The 19973-nt window shown below is 52.0% G+C and overlaps 3 protein-coding genes across 4 annotated transcripts; 1 reads left to right on the top strand and 2 right to left on the bottom strand.

Annotated features, from left to right (window-relative positions):
• Nucleotides 1-21: 21 nt before the first annotated feature.
• Nucleotides 22-7876, bottom strand: LOC127602698 (spermatid perinuclear RNA-binding protein-like). Its single transcript, XM_052069020.1, has 12 exons — nt 7865-7876; nt 4054-4274; nt 3807-3972; nt 2877-3006; nt 2358-2470; nt 1636-1731; nt 1436-1547; nt 1269-1366; nt 956-1049; nt 610-731; nt 363-500; nt 22-305 (listed from the first exon to the last, which is right to left on the bottom strand). Exons 1-12 carry the CDS (start codon nt 7874-7876, stop codon nt 129-131), a joined length of 1479 nt encoding a protein of 492 aa, XP_051924980.1. The 3' UTR covers nt 22-128.
• sh2d3cb (SH2 domain containing 3Cb) lies at nt 6846-18928 on the top strand. The gene is made up of 12 exons (XM_052068935.1): nt 6846-6982; nt 8790-9291; nt 9774-9804; nt 10268-10357; nt 10784-11121; nt 11465-11529; nt 15733-16079; nt 16286-16401; nt 16992-17163; nt 17388-17499; nt 17605-17844; nt 18399-18928. The coding sequence occupies exons 1-12, from the start codon at nt 6964-6966 to the stop codon at nt 18569-18571; spliced, it is 2205 nt and encodes a 734-aa protein (XP_051924895.1). The 5' UTR covers nt 6846-6963; the 3' UTR covers nt 18572-18928.
• LOC127602675 (UDP-glucuronosyltransferase 2A2-like) lies at nt 11342-14865 on the bottom strand. Of its 2 annotated transcripts, none has more exons than XM_052068982.1 (2): nt 14598-14865; nt 11342-13636 (listed from the first exon to the last, which is right to left on the bottom strand). In XM_052068982.1, exon 2 carries the CDS (start codon nt 13619-13621, stop codon nt 12038-12040), a length of 1584 nt encoding a protein of 527 aa, XP_051924942.1. In that variant the 5' UTR covers nt 13622-13636; nt 14598-14865; the 3' UTR covers nt 11342-12037. The 2 variants fall into 2 exon arrangements, with proteins under 2 accessions (XP_051924942.1, XP_051924943.1); XM_052068983.1 differs by having other exon boundaries at nt 14610-14681.
• Nucleotides 18929-19973: the final 1045 nt, after the last annotated feature.

Here is a 19973-nt window from a genome sequence, read left to right as displayed (position 1 = left end):
CGTGGTTCGGTAATTGGGGGGGTTGGGGGTGGGGTCAATTTTTAGTCAGAATATTCCATTTTTGGAAATATTTCACAGCTGCCCCCCAATCATGGCGCAGGATGGCAGGCCATTGGGAGATGATTCACTCATTGGGGGGGGGGAGCAACCCAGTCCCGATCAGCAAGCGAGTCGGCTGGCTGATTTTTCCCAGCGGCCGCCTCGACTCCGAGGAAGAGGCGTTTGAGGGCGGCCGAGGCGGCGTTGGCTTTGGCCACTTTCTTCTTAGGCCCCGCCCCCCGGAACATCACCTTGTCCACCTCTACCTGAGGGCCACGCGGTCACGTGAGGACGGCGTTCACGTGCGTGCGCGCAAGCGCTACCTGCATGACGAAGTGTCGTCGGCCGCCGGCGGCGCCGCTCTCCGAGATCAGCTCGTACTTGAGGCCGCAACGCTTCTCGTTGAGCTCCGAGATGGGATTTTTACCGCCGGACGCCGGAGTCGGGCCAGGAGCTCCGCGCTGGCAAACGAAAAACGGCAAATATGGTGAGGAATTTAAGACCTCTATAGCTCGAGACAACCGGAGGGATGCAACGACAGCGGGTACTTCCGAGCGTTGCCCGACTCACTTTAAGGGCCGGCCGCATCTTGGCCTTCCTCTTGGAGCTCCCGCTGGCCCGATAGGCGCTTTCCCGGAGTCCCGCCTGGATCTGGTTGAGGCCCACTGGGGCGCTGCCGGGCTGCTTGCGCTCTGCCGAGCCACACGGAACAAAACTTTTTAGTGGCTCCACATCAGACTGGATGTGATGAGTGTGTTGCGAGGGGGGGGGGGGGGGGGGGCGTGAGAGAGATTCACACCGGCAGTTGTGGTGTCAATCAAGATTCTGCGATGAGCACAGTTTGAGTTCTGAACACACCAGATTGACTTGGTCGGGCACCCCCCCTTGCTATCCTTTGTCCGACACAACAACACACCTTGTAAGCGCTGCAATGAAGGATTACTGCTGGGGAGGGGATCCATATTGAACACCCAGGAAATGTGTCCAAAGGCCAGGAGTCTTAAGGTATGCTGGAAAACACACACACACACACACACACACAAAAGAGAGTTACATTTTAACTTTGTTGTTTTATGGGTGTCTGAATTCCCGTAAGACTCACAAAATGGCCATCAAATAGAATTACGATGCGATATCGAAGTCTGATATTAAAAAAAAAAAAATTTAAATGCGCATGATGATGAGAACAGTGTGTTATTTTTGCCACTTCCATTTCCCCCCCCCCCGACCTGTGCGGCGCGTGTAATGGCATCGGCTTGCTGGGAGGTGAGGGCGCACAAAGCGTCCGTCGGCTCACGTTCGCAAGGGTCCCGAATTCCTGGACCCCCTGCGCCAAAAAAAAAAATAAAGACCTCATTTTGAAAAGTACCCAAAACCTTTTTGAGCGGCAACTTACCAGGAAGTAAGATCCCAGAGGCGACGCACTCCATGACGCGCCGCAGGGCCTCGGCCGGCCCCAGGGGGCGACGGCGAGCGGTGACGGCCTTTTGGCAGATGAGCTCCAGTGGCTGGAAACGGGCAGAAATGAGTCAGCCTGCAGACCTCCGGACACAAGAATTGGTGGGTGGGGGGTGTGGAAGGGGGGGGGGGTGGTACCCATCCTTTGAGCGGCCGCCACACAGTCAGCGTGTTGCACATGTCTCGGAGGAGCCTCAATACCACCACGCAAGATTTCACGGGCGACACCACGGCCTGCAAACGACGGCCAAAAACACACGTCGGATTGTCAGATTTGTAAAATCATATCGGAACCGGATTGAATCCAGTCGTTTTCCAATTGGTGTGGCGGATCCATAATTCAAGGTCAAACCGCACCGTCTCATAATTGGAGTGAAATAATTTGCCACCGTAAATTGTCCTGATCCCGTCTTGTTTCGGCAAGAGTGGCGGGCGTTCCCCCCACCCCTAAGAGCCGCACCCGTCGCTGCTCCGCCTCGTGACCCGGCTGCCTTTAGAAACTTAACCACGGCCAAAACTGGCTCTCAGATTATTTCAGCCTTGCTCACAAGGGTCAAAATCATTTTGGACACGAGTCACGTCTTCCTTCGGAGGGCGGTTGAAACCGGATCAATGTTGAATCGTCTCATTTGTACACAACAAATTTATCTTGTTTGATTTTTGTTTCCTGGTTACTTGTTAGCAGCCAGCACCTTTCCTTGTACTTTGTCGGTCCTGCGTTTTGTAAATAAACATTTTTTCTTATTTGAGTTTATCCTTGCCGGTGTTAACGGGATTCGCATTAGAGGCATCCCATCGCAATTGGAGTGAACGGTACCATAATTGGCTCCAATCGGACCAGGTTATTTTTTTTAGCCGACCTGAAACCAGCTGGCTCGCCGGAGCTCAGCCAGCGCCGCTCGGCACTTGCGTCCGTCCAGGACGTCGCTGTCCTCTCGGTTCCGTGTCGTCTCCTCGTCGTCAAGGCCTCCCTCTGGACGGAAAAAATTCCAATCAATCTTCACAATCGTATCATGATCGGAAGAAATTGCGTCACCAAAAAAAACATTGTTTTGTAAATAAGAGTCAATTTCACAGCTGGAAGGGATCTCGCAGTGAAATTGGTCGCGATGGGAAAGCGAAGCTTCATGAAGCACTTGTGATATTTTTGGGAGTCCTCTTGATGGCGCTCTTGGTTTGAATAGCGTAATAGCGGGTGCGAATATTAACAAATCAAATCGCAAATAAGAGATGAGATTGAATTGTATTTTTCAGCAAGGCCGCTGTCAAACAGCAGCAGTGGTTCAGTGAAGCAAAATGGAGGAGGGGGAAAAGGGGGCGGGGTCAAGTTCCTACAGAGGAAACGTGCTCACCAACAATGGAAGGAGAAACGACAATACCTGGCCCCCTCATGTCCAAGGAGGTGAGGGTGATCTTGAGTGTGAATCGGGGAGATTCGGTGCGACACACCAGGATGGCCGCTTCGTCCACGTGCGAGCGCACCTCGTACACCTCGTCCTCGCTCAGTGCCTGCGATTCATTCAGTCATCATCCCTCATCCCTCCATTATACGTTGACATGGCGTTAACGGAGTTTCATGCATTTGCAGAGTGAACACCACATCGGAAAAACATTCGTTTTCATGTAAAATCTTTTTTTTTTTTACTATTCCAACTTTTTATTTTGTAGGTGACATTCTTTCATGTTCAAATGAGTGAGCACATTGCATTTTTTTCCCCTCTTAAAACTGAAGCATTTTTCTTGTAGCGTCATTTCATGCACATTTTATTCTTAATTTTTTCCATGGAAGCCTTGACTCACCATTTTTTTTTTCTATTGGAATGTATAAATGAACTCCTCCATTTGGGGCAAGCCGCTTCTCCTCCACATCGAGAGGAGCCAGATGAGGTGGCTTGGGCATCTGATTCGGATGCCTCCTGAGCGCCTCCCCGGTGAGGTGTTCCGGGCATGTCCCACCGGGGAAGACCCAGGACACGTTGGAGAGACTATGTCACCCAGCTTGCCTGGGAACGACTCGGGATCCCCCGGGGAGAGCTGGACGAAGTAGCTAGGGGGAGGGAAGTCTGGGCTTCCCTGCTAAAGCTGTTGCCCCCGCGACCCGGCCCCGGATAAGCGGTAGATGATGGATGGATGTATAAATGTAGTGTAGGTTTTTTTCTCACTAGGCAAAATGTATTTCCCATAAAGTTACCAAAAAAAAAAAAAAAACGTATTTTTCCGTTTATGATTTTTTAAAAATTCACAGCAATTGAAAAACAATTGCCGCAAAGCAAACCGTTTTAAAACTCCCGACGGTTCCGAGGGTATACCTGCATCCTTTGGGGCAGGACGGCACAGATGGTGTAGAGCAGCAGTCGGGTGGGCTTCCGATGGCACATGAGCACCAGCTCCAGGTCCGTGTCGCCCTTGATGAGTAAACCTTTGGAAAGCGGGCCCACCCGGGACACGCCGCGCAGCGTCGACGCCGCCGCCAGCCTGAGGATACCGGGAAACGCCGACAACTCAAAGTCCACGTCAGCATCAAACAATTGCATTCAGCGTGCCGCCGAGACTCACTTTGCGCCGTCAACGGCGTAGTGGACCACCTGGCCATCGCCTGACTCCTTGACGGCGATGCTCCCGGGAGAGCTGTTGAGGCGGTCCAGCCAATGGGAGACCTTCTGGAGGGCGACTTCCGCAGCGGACACCAGCGTCTGGACCGCCTCCAGGTCCTTAGGGGCAGGGACGATGCTGGCGTGCTTGGCCACGATGTAACGGTCGTCATTGGCAAACAATCGCTGAGTAAACGGGTAGATGGCTACTTTAGCTTGCTAGCCACCGACTGCCTAGCTGCTATGTGATCGTTATTTGTGCCCCAAAAAGTTGGAATTATGTTGGAGCGTTTTACACGACATTAGCTTAGCGGTAGTTGATTTTGTATTATGCTAGACAAGAAGGAGCACTGAGCGAGGCTTCTATTTTAGCTTCTGGCGCTAGCTGGCGATTGGTTCGCCGCCATAGGCTTACCGTTGACCGGCGAGCTGCTCTGTGATTGTTACTTGTGCACAAAAAGTTGGAATTATGTTGGATCGTTTTACATGACATTAGCTTAGCGTAGTTGATTTCGTATTATGCTTGACAAGAAGGAGCACTGAGCGAGGCTTCTATTTTAGCTTCCGGCGCTAGCTGGCGATCGGTTCGCCGCCATAGGCTTACCGTTGACCAGCTAGCTGCTCTGTGATTGTTACTTGTGCACAAAAAGTTGGAATTATGTTGGATCGTTTTACACGACATTAGCTTAGCGGTAGTTGATTTCGTATTATGCTTGACAAGAAGGAGCACTGAGCGAGGCTTCTATTTTAGCTTCCAGCGCTAGCTGGCGATCGGTTCGCCGCCATAGGCTTACCGTTGACCGGCTAGCTGCTCTGTGATTGTTACTTGTGCACAAAAAGGTAGAATTATGTTTTAACATTTGACACAACATCATCTTAGCATTAGTTGATTTTGGGAAATGAAACTGTGTGCCGGGGCTGAATTTTCAAAAGATCGGCCATGTGGTCTGTGTGAGAGGCTCACCATGTTCAGACAGCAGGTGGTGCTCGGGGGTCTCTATGAGTACTATGGTCCCGTCAGACCCGCTCGTCATGCAGTAGTCTGTGTGGTTCTGCGACAAGAGCAAAACGACACGATGATGAGTAACTCTCAAGTTTTTGGAAGTGGATCAGATCAGTCCAACAAGATAAAAATGTCCGCTTCAAACCGTAATGGCGGACTCTATGAACCTTTTTACAACATGACATTTTTTGTGGGTCTACTTATCATAAATATGGCAACTACATTTTTGTGTTTTGAGATCAAAGTGTCTCCCGGGGGTCCATTTTTTACTAAATTACAGAGGCAAGCTGGAAATAAAGACTTGAAATGGCCGCTTGGCACAAAAACCAACACCATGTGCATCGTCAAGAGCTGGTCACGTGACATCATCGCGCAGGTGGTGCTTGATGACAAAACGGCTTGATTAAGTCTCAGACATTCACAACATTTCATGACGTTGAAAACATAAAAACTATGTTTTAGCCTCATGTTTACTTGAAAACGCGTACGTGAACGTATTTTTTAAAATCTTTTTTTACCTTCAACCGTCGCTACGAGCGCTCGGGGAGTAGAGAGACTCCCCTACTCTTTGCTAACTTGCTATACGAGCTCCGGTTCTGGTGTTAGTTCGTCACCGGCCGGAGGAAGTTGATGAAGTGTTACAGGTGGAAGCTGCCCCCCCCGGGTTACTTACTTTCACTGCCCCCACCCCTGCGGGTGACTTACTATCACCTCCCCGCGGCACGATAAGCTTTTGCCGGTTGGGATGACGTCATGCTTCTGCGCATGCGCACAACGGCCACCACTTCGAACTCGAAAGAGCTGTAAAGCGGTAACAAGGCCTTCTTGGTACCACCCCATCCAACCTCATAGCAGCTTTTGTGTCGCATGCACACACGCTAAAGAGAAAAAAAAACGAGAGAAAGGAAGCAAGAAGTGGGTCACTGTGCGATCTGCGGTGTGTTGTGTCGTGCGACCTCTTCATCGAGCGCGATCTGCGGATGTTATCGTTGCTTGTCGAAAACGAGAACAAGTTGCAAAAAGTTGCCAACGATGCTGTGAAAGATGATATCTCGTCATGGCGGAACATGTCAACCGCTTGACCTCACAACTGGTTAAATGACTACAGACACAAATAAATACAAAAGTCAACATCTAACTCTGTATCCAAGCTACGGCTCCGGGGCCATTTGTGGCCCACCATCTATTTTTCAATGGCCCGTAAATGACATTTGACGCGGCCCACGGGGCCCAAAAAAAAAAAGGGCGTCGAAATGACATTCCGAACACCTTACAAAGATACAAATGAACTAAATGAATTCAATTTGGGAGAATTTGAAAGTGGCCCTGGCGTCCTTGCATTTTTATGAACGCAGCCCGACAAACGAAAAAGTTTGTACACTCCTGTGTTGGCGCATAAATTCCTCCAAACGTGTGTGTGTAAAAAGGTTTTGTGCTCTGATGAAACCAAGGCTGGAGGTCTTTGGGGCCGTCACTCAGATTTGTTTGGCGTTACGGCTACACTGCACATCAACATCATCGAAAAACAAACAAACAAACAAACCCCCAAAAACCAGAACTGCATAATTACGTGACTGACGAAATTCATGTCAGTTCACTTTCTTGACAACAGGAAGTGTCGTAAGATTGACAGCAACCCCCGCTCGAGTGTGTGTGTGTGTGTGTGTGTGTGTGTGTGTGTGTGTGTGTCTATTTCTGTCAGGAAAGTGAAGTGCGAGCAACGCCCGTCACCTGATTGCACCAACAAATCAAATTTAAGGGTGTCCGTGACAGGAAGTCGACTCATTCTGTGTGTGTGTGTGCGTGTGTGTGTGTGCGTGTTTCAGAGGATGAAGAAAGAGTGTAGTGTGAAGAGTGTGAACACAAGCCGGCATGAAGAGACACAAACACTGTAAGTTGACTTAAAAATTCACTTTTCAAATCATTTGTAGATCTATTCTTCTATATATATATTGCGCGTCGTCCCGCACGCGGTCTGTCCTTCCGTCGGTCCCTTTTCAAAACGTACCTACTTCACCGCGCCGCTACGCGCCGCCGCTGCGCGCCGCCACTGCGCCGCTCAGGCAGTGGCTCACTACGATCGCGCGGGCATCTTAGCGAAAAAATGTTGTCTACCCACAAGCATTGCAATGAAATTGTTAGTTATTTAGTAGAGCTAAACATCTCTTTATTTTCGCGATAAGCAATGAAGATGAGGCGGCCCAGTAGGCCAGTGGTTAGCACGTGGGCTTCACAGTGCAGAGGTACCGGGTTCGATTCCAGCTCCGGCCTCCCTGTGTGGAGTTTGCATGTTCTCCCCGGGCCTGCGTGGGTTATCTCCGGGTGCTCCGGTTTCCTCCCACATTCCAAAAACATGCATTGTAGGCTGATTGGACGCTCTAAATTGTCCCTAAGTGTGAGTGTGAGTGCGAATGGTTGTTCGTTTCTGTGTGCCCTGCGATTGGCTGGCAACCGATTCAGGGTGTCCCCCGCCTACTGCCCGGAGACGGCTGAGATGGGCTCCAGCACCCCCCGCGACCCTAGTGAGGATCAAGCGGCTCACTGAATGAATGAATGAATGAAGATGAACAAAAAGTTGAACCAAGCAACAACACTTTTGTGGGCCGAATGCCCACCTTACCAGCCTTCCGCAGGAACTAGCTGATGAGCCGCCCGGAGGGCGGCGAACCAGCTAATTTAATATATTAGGCAGCTTTGGAGTCAGCCAATCCTCCATCAAGCATTTCCAGTTGGTACACAGTGTTTCTGCTGACCTTTTTACTGATACTCGTACTAAGGCGCGCATCACTCCGACTCTGCCATCTCTTCACCGGCTCCCTTTTCGAGGTCCTATTCTTTGTTTTGCAATCTTGAAAGGGGCCTGGCCCCAAACCTTTCCTCTCGGAGCTACTCCACCCCAATCCGGGGCCTCGGGTCTGTGGACCGGAGACTATTAGAGGTGCCGAGAACTAAGCGGAGGCTCCTTTTCTGTTCCCGCCGCCTCTCATTGGACGGACTTCCGGCTTAAAACTCATTTTTTATTCTTTGTCTCAGTGTGAGATTTGCTTTTATGTTTGACTCTTTTTGTGCTTTTTACCGTCTGAGTCATTAATTTCTTGTTTGTTGTTGCCCGAACAATTTTTGCTTAATGTGCAGCACTTTTGAGGACCGTTGACGTGAGTTCCGTGTGTGTGTGCGTGTGTGTCTTGCCTCTCTCGACACACACAAAAGAGACGTGTTGTGATCAACGATGTCACACACGGGTTGAAGTCTGTGTGTATTTGGAAAGGGTGGTCCCCGAAAGTGATGAACTAAAAAAGTGGTCCCCACAAAACACATAAACCGGTCTGTGTGTGTGTGTGTGTGTGTGTGTATCGAAGCATTTGCGGGTGATTGTGAGCACCGCACAGTGGTGTTGTTGTGCGGCATGAATGGACGGTCAGTCGGCGCGCGTCTCCCCGCAGCTGGATTTCTCCACACTGAAAGCATCGCCCAACGCATCCATTAACATCTGGAAAAACTCCCGCGCCGCTTCAATTCCCCAAATTATTCATTTGATTATGAAGTTGACCACGGGGGCGATCCCTTAATTGTTTCAACTTTGAAGTTGCTTGTCCCGCCCGTAGCGGCTCACCTCAAAATCACCTCGAGATCCCTGAAATGAAAATGAATGAAAGTGACGCGACTCCGCTAAACGAGCCGATCTTCCTGCACGGCAGCTCCCGGCTGGTTGGGGAGTCTGGCCAACCTCTCTAAGCTCCGCCGGCCGTCCTCCCGACGCAAGGCCTCCGCCCCTCCGCAGACCGGGCGCTTTGACGACAGCGAGTCCGCCCCCCAGCCGCGGGGCTACGCCCGCTCCAGTGCCATGTACACCCACGTGGGAACGGTGCCTCGCGGAGGCAGGCGGCTGAGCGGGATGGACAAAGAGGAGGAGGGGGGGGATGGCGAGGAGAAGGGGACGAACGCCGACTGCGTGCGGGACTCCCCCCTGCTCGGGGCTCTGTCCAGCCTCAGCCTCGACGCTCCGGAGCAGCCCGGCTTTGCTCCGGCCCCGCCGGGCATGGACCGAGATCCCGCGGCTGCGCGGCTCATGTCCAAAGGCGCTCCAAGTACTCCAAGTACTCCAAGTACTCGGGCTCCGCAGGACGTCTATGTGCACATGGATGCGCTTGGCAGGCACCAAACCACGAAGGACTCACCGGAAGTGGAAAACCTGTCCAGGTGAGTCATTTTGAACTATGATTAGTATGCCCCCCCCACACCCCTTCCAACCCCCTTCCCGCATCCTTCCATCAAGATAAATATTGGCACATTTTTCTCACGTAGACACGCAGAGTGACTTCTAATATTCTCGTACTTTACAAACACAAAAGGAATGAACGAATGAATTCACTCCATCACGTTGATCATTGCAAATCTTTGAAGTCGGAAAAAAAAAAAGGGGGGGACTCAAAAGTGACTCGTTTCTCATGGACTCTCCACATCCGTTGTGGCTACCGTGGGAGCACAGCTGTGCGCGTGTACGTGTGTCAGAAGAATCCGGAAGTGGAGTCAAATGGATGCGACTTGGGGCGGGGGGGGGGGCTTCCTGTGTTCGAAGTCATTCAGTCACCAACGGAAATGCGCCCTTTTTTTTTTCTTTCTTGACATATAGCCAGTGACGTCATGACATGTTTTTTGTTTGTTTGTTTGTTTGCTTTCAGTCCACCAGATGGCGGTGGCGAGTATGTCAAGGTGAGATTCATCTCGTTTCTTTTTGACTGGTCGCAGTGACACACACACACACACAAAATTGCGCGCACGCAACGCAAACACAGTACCATGCACACATTTATGCACACACAAGCACAAACACACACTCACAACAAACAACCCCCCCCCACACCCCTCCCCGACACACACACAAACCATTCTGTCCAAGTATAGATGGGTGTTGGGCGTGAAAGCAGCCCTGTACGGAATGCGTGTGTGTGTGTGTGTGTGTGTGTCAGACACAAAAGCCTCCCTGAGTGATGCCCCCTTTCCTCAATCACGTTGCCGCGGCGACCAGCCCAAGACTCCAATGTAGCCACTCTTGGTTGCGTTGGCATTCCCCCCCCCTCCGCACACCCCCCACCACCCTGAGTGCGAACGCCAATGGCGAGACCAGAAGCTTCTCGCGGTTCCGTCTCAGTCACTCACTGCGATGTCCTTCAAGTTCTCCAAGGGCAAGACGTTCTGGCTGGAGGAGCAGCTGCAGGAAGAACTGAGGAGCCACGCCTGGTACCACGGACCCATCACCCGACAGGTACGACCCACCCGCAGTCTCTGTTTGGCTGCAGCATTCTGTTTTTAGGCTCCTCCCCATACTCACGCAGAGAAGAAAATAGCGGGGGTGCGAGTTTCTTCAGGCGGTTGTTGCGTCTTATGACCGGCGCTGGCGCTCCGCATTCTCCATTTTGGTGCAGGCTTCCATTTTTAGCCTGCCCTTAGTCTCGCCTCAAATATAATTGGTCTTCTTACCTTGGTCAGGAAGTAAATACTGGAGTTGTCCTCGCTCAGGAAGCCGCTACTGCACCGCCTCCACTTTGCTGTGACGTTCCGTTTTCAGGTTTCCCTTTGTCTACTTTAAAGACCCCTCCCACCCCCCCGGTCTCCTCTCTGCTAGAAATTGTTTCCTTACAATGTACAACAACCACATTTCAAGAAGTAAACGGCGGATTTGTCTCCTCAGGTGGCCGAGAGCCTGGTACTGAACCAGGGGGACTTCCTAATCCGGGACTCCGAGTCCAGCCCGGGCAATTTTGTCCTGACCTCCCGCTGGGACCAGGAGACCAATCACTTTCCCGTCCGGACCACAGTGGTGCACTGCGGAGTCCAGTACAGCCTGGACCGGGAGGTGTTTGACTCGCTGCCCGCCCTGGTGCGTTTCTGCGCGGGGAGCAGCCGGAGCGCCGCCAAGATCCGGCAGCCGGTGAACAGGACGCTGCCGCTGAGCTACCCGCAGACGGCCGTTGCTCCGCCCCCATGTCAGCTGACCCCGAGCCAGGCGGAGGAAGTCGGCTCCGAAAGGTCTGCCATTTGCTCATTTCCCAGGACCCTTCACCTCTGGAAGGGTTTTTTTTAAACTCCTGACGCCAGAAAACTACGAGTTGACCCACAAAATCGTCTCAAGAAACCATGCGTGAAAGGACACGGAAACACGGCGGCCATTTTGCGCCGAAGTGGCGTGCGTTTTGCTACAGTAGACATGACCGTCATCAGTAGACTCACAACAAAATCAGGACATCAGTCAGTTTGCTGCCAAGTAGCCATTTTAGACTCGCGTTGATCATTTCCGGCCATCGGAGAATGCCGTACATCGAAATGCGCATTGAGAATAATGATTGATAACACGGTTCCTCCCTGCACGCAGCCCCTCGTCTTTGCACCGACGGGACCGCCGACAACCAGCGTTCTCCTCCTCCGCCGACGACACGGGTGAGTTTGACAGCGTCGTATCGTATTCCGCTCATTTTTTGTCAAGAAACTTCCGTTTCTAAAATGATGTTCTTTTTCAATTCACCCACTGGTTAAGTATTTCTTTGGTATACCAAAAAGAAAAAAAAAAAAAGCTTATCGTAATGACCTACTGCATGTTTAAATCGTGTTGACATTGTAAAACAGATTGCAAAATAATGACAATATGTCGTACAATTGGGGAAAAAATAGGACCGTAGAAGAAATTGGCAACTGAAGCCACACCGGCCACGCACAGGTCAGGCACGTTTCTGGACCAAGTCTGAAAAGACGTTTAAAAACGTCTTTGGGAGTGAATGAGTTAAAATGGAAATTTTGAAATCCACAAATTTGTCATTCTCGGCGGGGGTTAATCAATTTGGAAATGACAATAAAACTAAATCAAATAAAAAGCTAAAACCAAATGGAACCAGTCTTTCAAAAAAAAACCTGTGAGTTTTACCGAAATAATAAGAAAAAAAAAATAGAATCATTCTTTTTTCAACTTGCTTCGGTAAAACAAACATCGGCACAGGACTCTCAGCGCCGTGACGCAGATGGCGGCGCCGGTTAAGGTGACGGCCATCAGGAAGGCGGCGACATCCAGGCTGTGGTACTGGACTGTGGACATCTTGTAAGACTCGGTCCTCAGGTGCGGCGCCCCCTTGTGCCTCATGACGAACTCGATCCAGAAGACGGCGCGGCTCAGAGCGGGGACGGGCTGGTCGCGGTGCAGCGCCGACAGGCGCCGCATCCTGTCGCCGTAGGATGGCTGGTGGAGAACCGCCTGCAAGGCCTCCAGGAAGTTCTCCCGGTTCACCGTGGCGATGTCCAGCACCTTGGCTACCCCCCTGGCTTCCATCCGGAAGAAGTTGTCATGCTGGTCAAACATGAGCGGGAGGCCCACCAGGGGGACGCCGTGGTAGATGGCCTCCTGGAGGCCGTTGGTGCCGCCGTGCGCGACGAAAAGCCGGGTTTTGGGGTGGCCCAGGAGGTCGTTCTGCGGGAGCCAGTCCAGGATGAGCGTGTTGTTTCCCAGGGTGGACGGACGCTTACCCCGGTGCCTCCAGACCACCTTCTGGGGGAGCCGGGCGAAGGCGGCGGCGATTCCGTCGGTGATATCTTCCGGGAGGTCTGCCACCAGGGTCCCGAGAGTCATCACCACCAAGCCGTGCTCGCCCGAGCTCTGCGCAAAGTCCTCCAGCTCGGCGGGGAGCGGCCGCGCCGGCTTGCACTGGAACCCGGACATGTAGACCACGTTGGGCATGGTGGGCCGCGGGAACTCAAAGGTGAAGTCGTTCCTCATCAGCCAGATGTCGGCCGACTGGAAGAGCTCCATGTAGTGCACGTCCGGGCCAAAGTACCTGTGGACAAACGGCTTGTAGGTGGTGTCCGCCACGTACCAAATCTGCCACTGCGTGAACAAGTAGTAGATGACGTTCTTGAGACGATCCGCAAAGGTCATTTTGTCCGTCAGCTTGACACCGGGGATGGGAACGTAAGACAAAGGCGAGGGGGCGATGGCCATGTGCGCCTCGCCCTGGATGGTCCAGCGGACGTTCAGCACCAGGGGGAGACCCAGACGGCGGGCCAGGAGGACTCCGCCGCCCAACGCCGGGTCGGTGAGAACCACCTGGTAGTCGGCCTCCCGCAGGTTCCGCATCATCTCCCGGTCTTCGAACAAGTTGCTCATCATGTCCACGACTTGCCGGTTGAGGTTGTAGAACTGCTCGACCAGCTCGTACTCCAGCGCCAGCCGCTTCCACAAGGAGGCGCCGTCCCGTCGCAAGAGGAGCATCCGGGTGACGAAGGAGCCGAAGTTGACCTCGTCGAAGCCGCCCGAGGAGTGCAGGGTGATGGTCTTGTAGAGGTGCGACTCGGGTTTGATGTACCAGTTGTCGGAGGGTCGCAGCACAGTGATGTCGTGGCCGCGGGCGTGGAGCTCTTCGATCAGGACTTTCATGTTGATCCAGTGACTGCCATCGATGGGGAAGACCAGGATCTTGCCACCCGCCGCGCCGCCGCCAAAAACACAGAGGAGCGCCGCCAGCGTCAGAAGCGTCGGCCGGGACATGTCTTCGCCGGGACTCTGTTGAGAGGGTGTCCGGATTAGACTTGTCAACAGTGCTTCTTCAGGGGCTAAAACGTCCGAGATCCGAGGCGGACTCAAAGCACCGCGCCAAGTCGGTCGCTATGTTTGGTATTAGTTCGCCCGGCGCGGTTTGATGTACTTCAAACCACCCCCGTACTCGACTTACACAAGCCGCTCGTCACTTGCGCAATCACAACACTGGGCGGGATTTGCAGGGCACCGGGCTCGTCCCACTTGTTTTCCTTTTTCTCCCGGCTCCTCTCGAGTTACTCAACGCTGGGAGTAACTTCATTGAGGCCCCAAGAGGAAGTCTTTACTGGGTGCCAAGGTCAGGGAGCGATGTCGCAAACGCTAATGAGGAGCAGTCGCACGTTCGCTCGAGGCGACGGAAGAGTCAGACGACAAACGTGGAGCGACTCTTGCGCAAACGCACTCAAATCGGCGGGTGTTTGTTTCAAGCATCGTACATGTGCCGCGTTGCAAAAGGAAAGATTAGAAAATATCCGAAAACTATTTGAGATCAACACGTAGAATGACACGGACAACATCCAGAATAGAAATAAAATCTGAAGAAATATTGTCCAGATGATCACAGAAATAAATCCAAAGTTTCCAAATTTGACTGGTTGACACAAAGAAACGAATGTTGAGAATGATGCGGAAGACGTCTTGAACAAAACCTCAGCGCGTTCCAACATAGAAAACAAAGAAGCATACCAAACCAGAAAAAAAGGATTCTTGGAGTAATTCAAAACCCCCCGAGAAGGCTTTGTCCAAATCGTCAAACATGAGGAACAGATGGTGCTGGTTTCCACCGCCGCTCGCCGCTCGCAACCGGCGACCATCCCGACGCCGCGCGCGATCCGCGGGAACAACAACAGCAAACTTCCAAGATGAACCGAGGGGAAAGCGGCAAACATCTGGCGGCCAGAAAGTTCCTCCCGTGCGGCGAAAAGACGCCTTGACTTACCGAGAGCGAGCCAGCCTGCGCGCACAGGACGTCCTTTGAGGATCGACTGGACCGCCGCCGGCAGGAAGTGGATTCCTCTTCACCTTCTGTGACGGCCGCGTGACGCCGGATTACATAAAGGCCGGCTCCAGATAAGACCGGATTCTCCGTATTTACCTGCCGCGGGCCTCTTTGAAACGCCAGAGGCGACGTCACCGTTGACGTGTACTTTGGCCACGTTCAACAAATGTTTACGAGGGATTCGAGGCGAAACTTGGAGCAAACAAATCAATCAGATCTCGAGACCGTAGAACCGTATTGCTCTCGAATGGGATGATCTCCCTGCAGAGGAGCCAAATCTTCTCCTTCTTCAAGCCGATCGTGTTGGATTCTTCGTATTGGACCGTTGTTCGATTCTAGATAAGCAAAAGCGGCGCTCTGGAATCAAAATTTCTTGTTCTGGAGCGGTTGAATCACATCATTGAAATCGAATCTCAACTTGGGAAACCAAATCAGATCAAAACAACAAAAATGGCCGGAATTGGATCGCTGTAAAATCGATCGACATCATTCTTGAATTAAAGAGATTCACGATGTATAAATGGGGTCAGCGTCGTTTCGGAATCGAGTTGGCATTGCTCCGGAATGGCCGATTCGTCTCCTTGGAATGTGAACGGAAAAGAAAAGACATTTGAACCCGACGACCCCGAAGGCTTATCGGAGGCCGCGCCAGTGCGGGCGTGTGTTTGCGTGGCGTGAGTTGAAGGTCTCTCCCGCGTGTCGTCAACCTGAGCGCACACAACAAGCCATTAAAGGCACACGACGAACCAAGCCGACGCGCTTACGCCGGCCAAAAACAAGCGTGTGGGCGTCAAGCTCGACCGAACATCCGTTTGTTTGGTGATTCTTCGGCACGCTGGTGTCGTCGAGACTTGGACGGCCAGTGTGAAAGAAGCCACCGTTTCTGAGTAACCGCTTGGCATCTGAGTCGCACCGACAGTCCACGTAAAAGAGGCTCCGTGTTCCCGGCAAGCGTTGGCATAGCTAGTCAGTCCGGAAAAAGGCTACCGTTTCCGGAAACTGCGTCCACCAACTTCAGTCTTCAGTGGCCAAAGTGAAAGCGGCTCCTATTTTGCTTCCGCAGCTCTTCAATCTACCGATGCCGCCCCGTCACCGTCTCCTCCTCTTTCCGAACGGGACCCGGACATTGGGCCTCCAGACTGGGACGGAGGCTGCTACACGGAGGTCTACCCGGGGCCCCGAAGCTTCGTGGAGAGGCTCCGTGACGAGGAGGGTCAGAGGGCCATGGACGTTTACCTGTCTCCCGTGATGGAAACGGCGTCGTCCTTCGCCCCCGCCAGCTACCGCTCTCCGCTGATGCCTGGGGACAACAAGCCCCTGGAGGTGGGCATCCTGCAGCGGGTGAAGGAACTCCTGGCTGCGGCCGATCCCCGGACGGCCGCCCGACACATCACCAAGTGGGACTGCACGGTATGCCGCCTCTTGATCTTGCTAAACACGAAGCTGATCGATAGGTAAGGAGCATGGTAGGTTGGTAACTAGCTAGCTAGCTAGCTAGCTAGAGAGCTGGCTAACTCGGTAGAAACAGACACAGAGGGATATTTAGGAAAGAAAAACCAAAGACTTAGATGTTGGATTAGATCTGACGATGACCTTCCAGTTTTTGTCTCCTTTAGGTCGCTCAAATCCTGGAGGCGCCTCAGGAGCTGCAAAGGCTGATGGGAGTCAGCTCGGGCGTGGAGCTGCTCACGCTGCCGCATGGACAGCAGCTCCGATTAGACCTGCTCGAAAGGTGAGTTGAACCCCAACACGCCCACCACCTTACCTGATCAGATTTCAAAGGGTTTACTATACTCAGATGTGTTTGTGGCTTTTTCTTGAAATAAAATACAGCCCTCAGAGCCACATTTGTTGCGCAACATAAAACTTCTGGCAGGTCTTTCTATTACGGGGTGACTGGTGAGCACGTCCGCCACACAGTGCAGAGGTCTAGGGTTCGATCCTTGTGTGAAATCCTGCAAATTTCGCAGCAGCTCAGGCTCCTCGTCCCTAGAGCTAGTTTTTGGAGCCAGAGACGGGACGGTCAAGGTCCCTGCTTTTTTCCGCCGTCCACCTCATAGGGGGACCCAGACCCCTTTGGCCCCTGAGCCCGGTCAGGTTGCAGGCTCGGCCACCTTCCAGGCGTGGCTCGCTCATCATCAGGGGTCTGTGGGCCGTGTTCGGTCCGGTTCCCCCACCACGGGCGACCTCGCCAGGGGAACAAAACCCCAGACAACTTAGGTCTTAGGGTCACTGGGAGAGGCAAAAGGTTCAGAGGGCAAGGAAAATGGCCAGAGGGCGTCCAACTGAATGTTTGCTGATGTTCTACACCGTGTGGCACAGGCTGCATACGATGGCCACCGTGTTGGCGGTGAATGTGTTGGGGTGCACCGGCACCACCGAGGAGCGAGCCTCCGCACTGCGCAGAATGATCGGCATCGCCGCCGAGCTCAAGTGCAACATGGGCAACATGTTCGGATTCTCGGCCGTGATGAGAGCTCTGGACCTGCCGCAGGTAAACCGCGCTTGTCGAGATGAAGCATAACGCGAGTTATATTCCAGATGCTTAGGGGCCCTTGAGTCAGCCCGTCATCCGTTAGAAAATAGTCAACATCCGATGAGAAGTGAACGGTAGACAGTTTCTTTTGTCGGTCAAGTTGCTTCCTTCCGGCTTGTGATGGTCAAAAACAGTTCTCATTCATCATACTAATCGCTGCTTTGACACTCTGCGCCGCCCAGGTGAGTCGCCTGGAGCAGACTTGGACGGCATTACGGCAACGGCACACGGAGGACGCCGTTCTCTACGAGAAAATTCTGCGGCCCTTCCTGAAGGGCCTGAATGAGGGCCGAGGTACAGCACTACAAAATTGCAGTAATTCAGAACACCCCCCCCCCCCATAATTTCATGAAACCACCATTTGATGTGATATACCCGTTCATACCCAAAAATCTCCAGAAAGCTGCCCCGATTCCGGGACCACTTTCCCTCACGTCCTGCCGCTGCTCTGCCTTCTGGAGAAGAGCGTGGCCCTGGACGAGGGGCCGCCGGGGGCCGAGGACACCGCGGGGGCCGAGGCGTGGGAGACGGCGGAGGGCGGCGCGGACGTTGACGTGCTCATGTTCCACTTGGAAGCCGCCAGGAAACACGCCCAGCTCGGCGCCGTCTACACTGCCAATGCACGCAGCAAACTGCAAGGTATGTGCTTGCGTATACTCTATGTACGTGTTATGCAAGTAGAGTATTTTATGTAATATTACTTATCGTATTTTCCACACTAAAAGGCGTGCTGGATTATGAGGCGCACCTTCAATGAATTTTGTAATTTTTTTTCATACATTGGGCACACCGCTTTATAAGATGCAATCTACAATGCCTCCACTAGATGGAGCGACGCTCAAGGAAGAGCCCACAGAACGATCAGATGTCAGTAAAGCTAAGACACAGTTCGTTTAACCAAAAGCAAGACTTTATTTACGTGTTCAACTACGTAAAGTTTGAACTCTGCGTTGTCAGAATGTCTCGAGCAAGGAGCCATTTTGGGGTCGAAATATTACCGTAATGACCGTACACAAGGCGCATTGGATTTTAAGGCGCGGCGCGCCGTGAGCTTTTAAGAAAATGGAAGGCTTTTTAATTGCGCCTTTTAGTGCGCCAAAAAACACACACACAGAAGTAGCTCTCGGCCATCTTGAGATTTGTTGGGGCTCTCCAGAGTCTGAGCAAGAACTGTCCGCGCACTCCTGTCGCAGACTTCCAGGAGCGGGCGGACTTCTCCGAGGTGTTCCGCACGGACTTCCAGATCCGACTTCTGTGGGGCAGCAGGGGAGCGTCGGAGAGCCCGGTGCGTCGCTACGCCAAATTCAACCAAGTGCTGAGCGCCTTATCGAACAGGCTGGAGCCGATGCATGAAATCATTCATTGATTTCTGCGGTGGTGATAACATTTCAAATAGGAGTCGAATTAAAATGGAGTGAATGATAAACTGTTTCATTTATTTATGAATTGACTTGTGGTCAGCAATAACAATCTATGTTCTTGAAATAATATTGCGCAAAGCACATTAAAAAACGGAGAACATTTTTGTTCACTCTTTTAACTATAAATGAAAATTGACAACTTTTCCTTTCATTTAATGGTTTGATGATGATGATAATTTTTTTTTTACTGCCATGCAAGTACACCCAAAAGGTACACCTTTGGGTGTACACCTACAGAACCACACCAAAGACCTCAGAACTAAAGGAAACGTTTTCTGAATTCATGGCATGAAAATGGTGAAGGGGGCGGCCCCGGTGGTCCAGTGGTTAGCACGTCGGCTTCACAGTGCAGAGGTACCGGGTTCGATTCCAGCTCCGGCCTCCCTGTGTGGAGTTTGCATGTTCTCCCCGGGCCTGCGTGGGTTTTCTCCGGGTGCTCCGGTTTCCTCCCACATTCCAAAAATATGCACGGCAGGCTGATTGAAAATCGTCCCAAGGTCTGAGTGTGAGCGCGAATGGTCTTTGTGTGCCCTGAGATTGGCTGGCAACCGATTCAGGGTGTCCCCCGCCTACTGCCCGGAGACGGCTGGGATGGGCTCCAGCACCCCCCGCGACCCTAGTGAGGATCAAGCGGTACGGAAGATGAATGAATGAAAAAAAATGGTGAAGGCAGGACCTCCGCAAACCTGTGACCACCTTACCAAAACACATCAATGGGAACATTTTTGGGTTTTTTTTTCTTTAGGTGTGGGGGTGTGGGGGGGGGGTTACTTTATTCATTAGGTACTCTATATGGCAATGTTTTTCTAATGGATTTGAATTAAAGTTATCTTTGTATTATGAGCGAGACTGTAAAAACTACTAATATGAAAAGTATTAAAAGTGTTGTTTCTTGTGTCATGTTTCACTTATTTTTGTTTGTTCATTTAATTCAAAATTTGAGACCTTTACATAAAGGTGGACGTTCTGTCCAAACCTGACATGAATAGTTTTGGTTTTTTGGGGGGGGAGGGGGGGGGGTGATATGCTATCAATATTGGAGTCATTTTGCTCATTTGAATTAAGTCGAACGGCGGCCTAGTGGTCGACTGGTTAGCACGTCGGCTGCAGAGGTGGAGAGTTCGATTCCGGCTCCGGCCTTCCCGTGTGGACTTTGTATGTTCTCGCGATGTGAAACGCGATATTTTTCTCGACATAAAAATGGTGTGTCGCAGATTGTATCGTGTTCCGACTCCCCTGACTTGTGTGCAGGCAGCTGTGATTGGTTCCCACTCAGCGATGGTGTAAATTTAAATAAGCTTTTTCTCATATTAATGCGATTGCAAACAAATAATAAACACAATAAAC

The sequence above is a fragment of the Hippocampus zosterae genome, chromosome 6 (genome assembly GCF_025434085.1).
Source record: "Hippocampus zosterae strain Florida chromosome 6, ASM2543408v3, whole genome shotgun sequence".
Classification (NCBI taxonomy): Eukaryota; Metazoa; Chordata; class Actinopteri; order Syngnathiformes; family Syngnathidae; genus Hippocampus; species Hippocampus zosterae.
Note: the sequence above shows the minus strand (reverse complement) of the source record. Positions and strands in the feature narration are given on the sequence as shown.

Coding starts and splice junctions, on each gene's coding strand:
- LOC127602675 (XM_052068982.1), bottom strand. CDS start 13,621: ATGTCCCGGCCGACGCTTCTGACGCTGGCGGCGCTCCTCTGTGTTTTT.
- LOC127602698 (XM_052069020.1), bottom strand. Junction 2,471..2,876: donor CTTGGACATGAGGGGGCCAG/GTATTGTCGTTT, acceptor TTTTCCGTCCAG/AGGGAGGCCTTGACGACGAG. Junction 1,367..1,435: donor CTCTGGGATCTTACTTCCTG/GTAAGTTGCCGC, acceptor TTTTTGGCGCAG/GGGGTCCAGGAATTCGGGAC.
- sh2d3cb (XM_052068935.1), top strand. Junction 16,080..16,285: donor TCACCAAGTGGGACTGCACG/GTATGCCGCCTC, acceptor TGTCTCCTTTAG/GTCGCTCAAATCCTGGAGGC. Junction 17,500..17,604: donor GGGCCTGAATGAGGGCCGAG/GTACAGCACTAC, acceptor AAAAATCTCCAG/AAAGCTGCCCCGATTCCGGG.